At 39.6% G+C, this 11,807-nt stretch overlaps 1 protein-coding gene across 2 annotated transcripts in view; it reads left to right on the forward strand.

The window, feature by feature from the left end:
- Nucleotides 1-11,485, forward strand: part of LOC117291441 (sialidase-3-like) — an 87,021-nt gene extending 75,536 nt beyond the window's left edge. For both annotated transcript variants that reach the window (XM_033773124.1, XM_033773125.1), the window contains exons 9-11: nt 7,463-7,608; nt 8,819-9,010; nt 10,897-11,485. In XM_033773124.1, coding sequence (XP_033629015.1) covers nt 7,463-7,608; nt 8,819-9,010; nt 10,897-11,247 — 689 coding nt within the window. In that variant the 3' untranslated portion in view covers nt 11,248-11,485. The remainder of the gene's footprint in view (nt 1-7,462; nt 7,609-8,818; nt 9,011-10,896) is intronic.
- Nucleotides 11,486-11,807: the final 322 nt, after the last annotated feature.

Genomic DNA, 11,807 nt, shown 5'->3' on the forward strand with positions numbered 1-11,807 from the left:
CACAACCAGCTCATAACCAGCTCCAGCTCAACACAACCTTCTCATAACCAGCTCCAGCTCAACATAACCAGCTCATAACCAGCTCCAGCTCAACACAACCAGCTCATAACCAGCTCCAGCTCAACATAACCAGCTCATAACCAGCTCCAGCTCAACATAACCAGCTCATAACCAGCTCCAGCTCAACATAACCAGCTCATAACCAGCTCCAGCTCAACATAACCAGCTCATAACCAGCTCCAGCTCAACATAACCAGCTCATAACCAGCTCCAGCTCAACATAACCAGCTCATAACCAGCTCCAGCTCAACATAACCAGCTCATAACCAGCTCCAGCTCAACACAACCAGCTCATAACCAGCTCCAGCTCAACATAACCAGCTCATAACCAGCTCCAGCTGAACATAACCAGCTCATAACCAGCTCCAGCTCAACATAACCAGCTCATAACCAGCTCCAGCTCAACACAACCTTCTCATAACCAGCTCCAGCTCAACATAACCAGCTCATAACCAGCTCCAGCTGAACACAACCAGCTCATAACCAGCTCCAGCTCAACACAACTTTCTCATAACCGGCTCCAGCTCAACATAACCAGCTCATAACCAGCTCCAGCTCAACATAACCAGCTCATAACCAGCTCCAGCTCAACATAACCAGCTCATAACCAGCTCCAGCTCAACATAACCAGCTCATAACCAGCTCCAGCTCAACATAACCAGCTCATAACCAGCTCAAGCTCAACATAACCAGCTCATAACCAGCTCCAGCTCAACATAACCAGCTCATAACCAGCTCCAGCTCAACACAACCAGCTCATAACCAGCTCCAGCTCAACATAACCAGCTCATAACCAGCTCCAGCTCAACATAACCAGCTCATAACCAGCTCCAGCTCAACATAACCAGCTCATAACCAGCTCCAGCTCAACATAACCAACTCATAACCAGCTCCAGCTCAACATAACCAGCTCATATTCCAGCTCAACACAACCTTCTCATATATTTTGTATCTTCAACATCTGGAGAAAATATCCTCAGCCAAGAAATAATAAAGTTCAGGCCCACAATGAAGAAAATACCTTGAGCCAAGTAATAGAGTAAACTTCAGGCTCATGTACTATTATTATTATTATTATTATTATTATTTTATTCGCCATAACAGTACAAAACAAAATACATTGACAACATTATACCCCAAGATGGGCAAGGGACAACAAAAGCAAATACATACAGTCGACTCCCGTTATTACGAGCTCGCATGTAACGAGGTTCCGGTTATTACGAGGTTTTTTGCCGGTCCCGAACTGCCCCGTGCGTGTTTCAATGCATTAAAATATAGATTATACGAGCACGGAAGTAGCGAGAACACGGTTATAACGAGGTAATTTTGCGGTCCCTTGGAGACAAAATGTATTGTTTTCAGACGTTTGTAGCGAGGGCCTGGAATAAGTGTGTAAAAAAAGCTTACCTTCGTCAAGGTTGAGAAATGACATGAAGCCCTTAAACCCCATGATCAATACAATAGAGGTGATAATTGCATGGTGCTCGTAGAGTGCCACCAGTCTATTCAACGGACTGGTTTACCCAAGCAGACAATAGAGGGCTTAAATCACGCGCGTGGCTCAAAACCACCAACGGTTTAGTCACTGACGACAATCCTTCTCAATTTCAAAAACATGCCGCGTACTTAATAAATTCATGTCGGCGAACGCACTCGGCAGTATTTGGGGGTTCTAATGATTATTCCTTGCTCGTATCATCCATGCAAAACTTCAAAAACGTCACCGCTGTTCGAGTTTTTTTTTTTAGTAGAGCCCCTTTTTCAATTAAAAATATTATTATTAATTCAATAATAACAATTCAATGAATGAAGATTCCCCCGTTTCCAAAAATGTTTTTTTTTTAAGAAAAGAAAGAAAAAAACAAAGGTTGCCCGTCCGGAATATTTAATTCAATCACATCAAAAGATAGAGATGTTTAAAAGACACAGATACGCAAAGATTTTATTAAGTCAATAATATAAATCAAAAAGAAAATTATTTTAAAAGACACAGATACACAAAGATTTAATGAATTAAATACTGTTATAAGAATTAAAAGGAGAAATTGAAAAATGAAACAAAACAACTGGATCGGAACAGCTAAAAAAGGAAACGGCAAAAAACTGAAACAAGCTCCTTTATACAATCATCACTCCCTTCAGTCCATGTGCAACGGAACTCCAGAAACATCTCGCTGGTGTCCCACGCTTGACATGCTGTTATCATGATACTCCATGTTGATCACCAACGAAAATGAACGTTCAGTGCATGCATCATGTTCATACCATGCGCTACGCGGCAGAATCCACTCGCTCTGAACGGCAAGTTGACATCTCTTTGCTATATTGTTATCATAAATTGTACAAAATATTACATTTCCCTGATTAATCACTCAATAAAAGACATTTAGCAATGATATTCTTGTGTACAAGATGCTCGTAATAGCTGTTCTGATAAGCAAACAGCTCCGTGCAGGCTAACACAAGTGTATATGCACGTACACGTGTTGTGTACAATGTATATGCACGTACACGTGTTGTGTGCATGCACAATGATGATGTGTGTATCTATATTTAGCGCGCTGCGTTTATAACAAGGTTCGGATAATACGAGGAAAATGGGCCAGTCCGGCGGACCTCGTTATAACGGGAGTCGACTGTATAATGATCCGTAGATCTGTTGCCCCACATCTGGGGTACACAATAAAATTAATATAGATTTAACATAATATAGTACACAAAGCAATAATAAAAGCAGAAAATTAAAAATCAATAGAAAATGCTAAATATATATTAAGAATAAAAAATAAATTAAATTAAAAATAAATAAATAAGTAAAAATAACAGATGGGGTAAGGATAAACAATAAAGGGAAATAAATAAATAAATAAAGCCTAAACTTGTAGATAAATTAAAACGACTTTAAATATTGCACAAGTGATAGGGCTAAAGCTACTATTCAGTAGATTCATGAGGTTGACAGACAGAAAATCTAAGTGGTTTGAGAAAGCTGTGGAAGGGCAAGAGCAGTAGTGAATTACGAATGTTTTCTGGCAAACTAGACCAAAGTCTGGGAAAAAGATGAGGAGCAGATAAGTGCAGAGCATCGGTTCTAGCATACAGGTGTTTGAAGGTGAGAACATTAGGATATCTATGGTTGACAGAAATGATGTCTGCCACATCGCAGTGAATAAGGTTAAACTTACACTTAATGATAAAATACAAAACAGAAAAATTACGACGAATTGACAGAGACGACCAGTTGAGGGACTTAAGTCTATCGGGGTAGGACATCTCACCCATCCTCTGCCCAAGAATAAACCGAGTAGCACGTTTTTGTACCCGTTCGAGGGCCTGAGTCTGGAGAGATGTATGAGGGAGCCAAGCTGGCATGCCATATTCTAAAATTGGGAGAACTAGGGATTTATAAAGACAGAACTTAGCTGAAACAGAAGAATTGAAAGCAATGGTCTTAATAAGGCCCAATGTTCTATTGGCACTTGAAACAACATTTTTTACATGGTTATTCCAAGAGAGCTGAGCATTCAGAGTGACTCCAAGGTATTTGACAGAGGATGTGGGTTGCACAGGAAAACCTGAAAGAGTGTAAACAGGGGGGTCGAGAGAGTGTTTACGGGAAATATGCATGATTTTGGACATTGTAGGGTTGAACGTCATACCATTGGAAACACTCCAAGTGCTTAGCTCATCGAGGTCATGCTGGAGGGAACTTACATCTAAACAGGAACGGATTGGACGATAAATTAATACATCATCAGCGAAAAGAACACAGTTAGAACTGAGGTTGTAAGATATATCATTGATGAATAAATTGAATAACAGAGGCCCAAGAACACTTCCTTGAGGAACACCAGAGCTAACTACGGACCATGAGGAGTTCATACCAACAAATGTGACTCTTTGTTGACGATCAACCAGAAAATCTTTTATCCAGCTCCAGAGAGATCCACGGATGTTAAAGTTACTGGCAAGTTTACGAACAAGTATATGGTGGGGCATACGATCAAAGGCTTTGCTCATATCCAAGAAAACTGCATCAATCCTTGGGGGACTACGCTTATCTAAAGTTGTAGCCCATGAATGATACACATTCATAAGTTGGGTGACACAAGATTTGTTAGGAACAAAACCATGCTGCTTATCAGACAATAAACAATTAGAATTTAAATGATCTTTAACAGCATTAGCTAACAGTCTCTCCATGATCTTGCTAACAAGAGAAGTGAGAGCAATAGGCCTATAGTTACTAAGAAGGGAACGGTCACCAGATTTAAACACAGGGGTGATGTTGGCAAGCTTCCAACCACGGGGAAGGCGTCCACAGGCAATGGAATCATTGAAGATTCTACAGAGAACCGGAGAGATTGTAGAAACTGTGTTACGCAAGAATTTAGCGTTGATTCCATCTGGCCCAGGAGCCTTCCCCAGAGGTAAGGAAGATAAGGTACGCTGAATATCATCAACTGAGAAGTTAATACTAGACAGAGCTGGAATGGGAAAATCACATGTGGGAGGGTCTTGACAAACAGGGACATCAGCAGAAAAGACTGAAGCAAAATAAGTATTAAAAGCACAAGCTATTTCATGGGGGTTGACTAGTGTTTGGGCTCCATGTTTAAAAGACAATTGGGTAGGTGATCGTTTTCTACTACGAACAAAGGACCAAAACCGTTTTTTGTTATCCTTAGATGAAAACATGTTATCAACAAAGTGTTTATAAGCCTTGCGGGAGCAATATTTTAGCTGATTACGTACAAGTTTGTAAGTGTTCCAATCAACAAGAGATCCAGAGCGCTTAGCCTTGGAAAACAGTTTACGCTTTACAGAGCACAAATGTTTCAGGTCAGCATCAACCCATGGAGAATTGTTTCTTTTCCTTGTCCGCTTCCTAGAACCAGGAATGGTGTCTTTGACAGCAGCATTAATCAGATCCAAAACACATTCCCATGAAGAGTTGATGTCATCTTTGTCAAAAACAAGATCCCAGGGTGCATATTGGAGGAGAGCGTTGAGATGAGAGATAGAATCAGGATTGTAAGACAAAAACTGTCTAACAACAGAGGGATGCGGAGGAGAAGTGTTCAGACGAGTGACGAACTGAACGGCAAGGTGATCGCTGGTAACAGGGTTGGGAACAGTCTCAACGGATACAAAGTTATGTGGAGAACTACTGAAGACCAAGTCGATAGTGGACCCAGAAGAAATGGTATCATTACTACAAGGGGGATGAGTGATGTCGGTGACAAGCTGAAATAGGTTCAACGAGTCGGCAAGTTCAAACAAACGAAAACGGTTCGGGGAGTCGGCTACCGCAGGATTACAGTCAATGTTGAAATCTCCCATGAAAATAATACAGTCAAATTTGGGAAGAAAGTGATCCATTCTTGAGACCACGGCGTTGAGATCATCCCAAAACGAAGTAGTGGCACAGGGAGGGCGATATAATGTACCAAGAAGACATCTACCTCGCTGGCAGCATAACGACACCCACAAGAGTTCAAGATCGGGGGAGTCAAACTCGGCATGGTGGACAGGATGAAGGTTTGCTTTGACTGCAGTCAAGATGCCACCACCGCGAGAGGGACGGTCCTTACGGAAGATCAAGTAGTCGTCAGGGAGTCCCAAGATGGCGTCTGAATCATGTTCCTTGAGCCAAGTCTCCGTCAGAGCCAGGATGTCAGGTGGGGTCGAAGAGGCGATTGAAGTGGCAAGATCCAAACCCTTGTTTCGGACACTGCGAGCATTAAATAACAGCCCAGATAGGTGACTACGGGATGCGGTTGGGGCTGATAGGGTGCTATCGGATACACTTGGAAGTCTTCTGATGTCAACTGATGGATGAGAGGAGTTTGGCAAGTCGGCAAAAGCTTCTTGGAATGAAGTGTCACTGCATGAAGAAAATGGCAGTGATGCACTCAAACAGTTGGGACAAAACCAGTCAATTGTACTTGAGATGAGCAGGGTGTACTGGGTAATGTTCATCTCAGGAATACACTTCTGATGCCAATACAGGCTGCAATCTTCACATAGGAGAGATCTTTGGTTGGATTTTACTGGGCGATTACAATTACCACAGGGGTCCTTAACAGGACCAGGATTGACTTCAATGTCTCCAGACATTGCAAGGGGTAGATTAAATGTAGCTGTAGAGTTTGGATAATAGTTAATTGAAGCTTTGCCAAACTTACTTCTAGAGCTGTGGTATCCAATAGATAGTTTGATGGTCAGCCATATTGGATGCACACAGGCAGGTACATGTACATGTAGCTTGGTGTAGTCCATTGAATGCAGGAGTGGACAAAGGGTGGCATGGTCGTGACAATGGAATCGGCCAGGTGTGGACTGCATGATGCAACTGCCTTTGAAGACTGGTAGAAGTTGAGGAAATTCTGATGGGAAAACACGACATAACCCATCTTTCTCAGCAGCAAATCCATCAGGAAAGCAACCATTCTGGTCAGCAACCACTAACCTTTCATCTGGTATAAAATTTACACTGCATAGAGGGCTGTGGACAGCAAAATTTATCAATAATGGGAGAGCCAAACACAGAGCATGCAAGCAAGTAGCCATCTTTTTTGTACTAACAAATGTTCAGGCCAAATAGTTTGCTAGACAAATTTGCCGAAAAAAACATTTCCTGGCCTACACTGGACTCAAATATCATCAGCTAAAAAGACCAAACGCTGCATGAGCCATCAATGGACATTGATAACAATGAGTGAGGCCCATCACATATGGAACCGGACATTATATACCACAAAAGAGCAGTAAAACACGTATGTCAAATTAAAGTCAACCAAAGTAGCTCAGCTTCCAAATTTGTTTCCATATGGCCTACAAGACATGTACACTCCCAGGAAACCAAATTCTATTACAGAAAATATGTTGCCTCCGATACCTACAAATGTATTTGCAAGCAACTCCACTGAACAAAAACAAAGCACCCCACCTTGCACTGCATGTCCAAAGCGTACACGCAAAGAATTCCCTTCTTTTTACAGCACCCATAGTGTCAAGTTGTTCTTTTTCTTAGCTCTCGGAAATAAAGTAGCGTTAGAGATAATGCTGGAAAAATCCATCCACATACACATCCTGCTACCTGCAAGATGTGCTGCAGTCAGACAGTCGCAGCCAGCTTTCTACCCAACCCACTTCGATTATGATTAAGTCTCCTTTGGGGGGGGGCAGTGGGTGGGTTATGCATGTTTTCATCAATTGGTCATTCCTACCTACATGTACATGGCAGATCCACAGCACAACATTGCACAACACTGGCTAAGATTATTTGTGGGGAAAAAAAAACACTCTGTTCTACATGTGTCAAATGTCAAAATACTGACTGGCTTGTCGGGCACTTGTGTTAAACACGAGTTTTCTTGTTTTTATTTGTTTGTAGAGGGCATTATCAATATTTGCTCCAATTGTACCAACCTCTCGAACGTGATATACAGTGACGATGGAGGTACAACGTGGCACCTTGGAGCTGAAACATCCTCATCTGAAGATTCTAGTGGTTTTCCTATTCACCCTAATGAAGTCCAGGTAAGCAGCACTAAATGTGTATGTCAGACTTGTAATAAAGGTAGCCCTGATACTTGCACAACAGCAACGAGGGCAATTGCCGTCAATGCCCATACCAATTACCGCAAAGCCCTTCAAAAATCCCACTTTCACGCCAATTTTTGCCGTGCCCTTTTCTCATCATCATTTTGCTGCCGTGCCCTTTCTCCTGAAAAAAAATATATATTCAACGATGTCCAAGTTCCACATTCTCTAAAAATGACACGGAAAATAAGCCAAAAAGCATCCGGTTCATAAACACTCTTAGCCATAGGCCATTTGTATCGCATCTCTGGTTGCTAAGGGTTGACCAATCAGAATCAACGATTCAAGTTATAGAAATTAAAATATAATTTTTGTAGAAATTTGTATAAAAAGGAAGCAGGATGAACACAGTGTATGAGGTTCAATATTTATCTGGTAGCCAATCAAATTTAAACAAACTGTCCCATCCAGTCCCCTTAACTCTTTAGGTTAGGTGCAGAGCTACCTTAAAGTCACCTGGAAATAGAATTTGTTTTCTTTCAAACATAAGAGTATATGCTTACGAACAATAAAACAATTTTTTTAGTAATAGTTTGTCACGATTTATATGTTTAAAAAATATATAAAGTTGTTTGGGGGGCTGACTCCGCCTACCCCTTTTGTGACGTCAATCGAGGCAGACTTTGCCTGCAATGCGTATAGTAAACACACGTGCAAAGTACATGTACGTCTAAGTCGTGAGTTGGTACATTTCAAAAAGTGTTTTTCTGCATTCAGCAGCAATACACCTGGACGGCATTGCCGGAAAAAAACAATTTTTTGTTGTCGAAACGTACAAACTCACGACTTGGTCCGTACATGTACTTTGCAATTGTGTTTACTCTACGCATAACAGGCAAAGTCTGCCTCGATTGACGTCACAAACAGCGCCCTCTCGGGTCGGGGTCTACTCTTAAATTTGTAAATAACATAAGAACTGATTTTTTTAAAACCTTAGTTAACTATTTATTCACATTCCACTAATCAAAACACATATATTAGTGACAAAAGCTTTATTTTGAAAAAATACCACTTCCAGGTGACTTTAACATTCCTAAATTTACTTTTAACAACTGATTTTCAAATATAAAGAAGAACTATGTCTTTTGTATGAGTTTTGTGCCACAATTTTTTTAATTTTAAATCCTTGCCTTTAATGCATTTTCAGGTTGCAGAGCTTGAAGATGGCACTCTGTACATGAATTCTCGCACACTAAATCCTCTCCATCCAAGGGCTCATTGCTATAGTTTTGATGGTGGTCGGACACTTTCAGCTATTCAGCTTGACATGACTCTTATTGAACCAGGGTTCAAGCGAAGAAATGGGGCATGGGTGCCTAGTTCAACAGGTGGCTGTGCTGTGAGTATACTTGTTTGCTATGTTCATATCATTACTACCTTGTTTTTGTTCATTAGCTGTTTCATAGCCGGTGCAGTAAAACAGCTCTTGTTTTCGTTAAACTTTTTTTATTACTTTTTTAATTTGTATTTTTCAGCCTACTGCAAGTCATTGAAATAATGTAAGATTTGTTCTATGCGGCTTTTTGCATGGTTCCTTAAGAGCAATTGCAGCAAAACATTCAGTGATGAAAGGCAATGTGATGTCATCATAAAGCTACACTATTTTAAGTATTTAAAAATCCGTATAAAATCAGCCACAGAAACTGTAGGTTTCTGTTTGTGGGATTGGGTAGGGATAAATTAGGTCTTCATTGTGTTCCGTGTGCTTGACCTCACATGACATCTACTTCCGGTCAAAACCGGAAGTGCCTTGTAATTCAAAAGTGGCAAAAGTTATGAAGTTGCTTTCAACGATGTTAGTGTCTGGCAAAGGTTGGCAGTGCAAATTCAACGACATCACATTACGCAGCGGCGCCCTCAGGTTGAAAACTCTTCAGACAGAATTTTTTTTGAAGATGTGTGTGGAAAAGCTTGTGTAATCAATTCAAAATTTACACACATGTTGACTGTCAGGCAGGTGTCATATGTGTGAAGTTTCTTATCAATTTATTTATTTATTTATTTATTTATTTATTTATTTATTTATTTATTTATTTATTTATTTATTTATTTATTTATTTATTTATTTATTTATTTATTTATTTATTTATTTATTTATTTATTTATTTATTTATTTATTTCCTTTATTTACTCAGGGTAAGCCAAATCAGTGTAAAAAAAAATGGTTTCCATTTTGGCCCTGCAAACAATATAACACATTAAAAGTAAACATAAAATCACATGATAAAATTACGATATAAAAATTACGTAAATATTTAAGAATGTTACGGAAAATTAAAATGAATATAAACAAAAAAATAAGAGTACAAAATATCACAGGAGTAAATTTTATAAACTGTCACAGTAAGAGGTTAAAAAAACAAAATAACCGGTCCCTATATAGATATTCAGGAACTTAAATAGAATTTGATTTATATGAATGAACAATAATAAAAAGGCGGGAAAACTGCCAATAAGTACAGATAAAAGCGACTCACAATATGTACAGAGTATAAATTAAGCAATCAATGACGTCATCGAAGGTCATGTGACGTGGCATTAAAGGTGCACTTTTTGAAGTCGTATAACTCACGGAGTAATAATGGGATTGTGTTGAAACTTTGTAGGTATTTACATACTGGCAAGTTCTTAAAAAGTATGAAGTGGTGTCAAACGCCTTTATGAGATACCATGCACAGGTCTTGATTTTGCTCCTGACATTTCTCTTGTATTTGTCTGACTGCAAATATCATGTCTTTGGTGCCTCAGCCTGGTCTAAACCCACACTGGGATTCAGGGTAGATGGTGCTTACTAGTTGCTCTGTCAATCTATTCAGTACGACCCTTGCCAGTATATTTCCAGGGATTGAGAGAAGGGAGATGCCCTGGTGGTTGTCGCAGTGGGTGCCGTCACCCTTGCGCTTGTATAGGTGTAATATTGATGGGTCTTTTTAACTCCTGGGGGACTGAGCCCTTTATCCAGATAAGCCTAAACAGATGGGCAAGTTTCCTCTTCATGCAATCACCTCCATGTTTGAAAATCTCTGCAGGGATTCCATCTACGCCAGGGGACTTGCCTGATGAAGTCTGTTTGACTGCCTTTGAACTCTTTAATAAACTATTCAAACTTGCTAACACACTTGCTAACACAACACACTTGCTAACACCGATAAAAACAATTTGTATATTTGATATTTTAATACCAAATGATATTATTTCTTTGCCCTCTTTATTCTCTTTATCTAGGGAAGTGTCATCTCTTTTGGTATCGGCCATCACAAAGTTTTAACTCCCCATCGCAACTGGCTTGTATTTTCAAACCCAGTGGACTCTGTTGAGCGTGTTAATCTTGGAATGCGTCTTTCTGTGGATGGTGGTCTCTCCTGGAGTAAACCTTGGATACTCTTTCCACACAAGTCTGGTTATTCAGACTTAGTTTACTTTGAGACTCGTTTTGGTGGAAAACTTGAGCATAACTTTGCTGTTTTGTTTGAAGGTGGAAGCTTAAACTTTTTTGATCACATTAAGTTTCAAACGTTCAATCTGCAAGCTTTATTAAAAAACATTTATGAACAAAAAGAAAAAGAAGGTAGTTGAAACAAATCATATTTTGAAACACTTCATAGACAAATTATAACTATGATTTGTTCAAGACAAAAGAAAAGGCATTTGTTTTGAATTATTAATCATTTGAAAATAACCAAAGTTGGCAAAATTTTGCATACTGTTGTAGTTTTATTACTACATCAGCACAAACAGAGAAAATCACACAAAAGATGATGCTCATCTTAAAGGCAGTGGACACTATTGGTAATTACTCAAAATAATTACTAGCATAAAACCTTACTTGGTAACGAGTAATGTGGAGAGGTTGATAGTATAAAACTTTGTGAGAAGCGGCTCCCTCGGAAGTAATGTAGTTTTCGAGAAAGAAGTAATTTTCCATGAATTTGATTTCGAGACCTCAGATTAAGAAGTTGAGGTAACGAAAGCACACAAGGGTGTTTTTGTTTCTTTCATTATTATCTCGCAACTTCGACGACCGATTGAGCTCAAATTTTCACAGGTTTGTTATTTTATGCATATGTTGAGATACACCAATTGGAAGGCTAGTCTTTGACAATTACCAATAGTGTCCACTGCCTTTAAAGGAACAT

This window comes from Asterias rubens, chromosome 6 (assembly GCF_902459465.1).
Source record: "Asterias rubens chromosome 6, eAstRub1.3, whole genome shotgun sequence".
Taxonomy (NCBI): Eukaryota; Metazoa; Echinodermata; class Asteroidea; order Forcipulatida; family Asteriidae; genus Asterias; species Asterias rubens.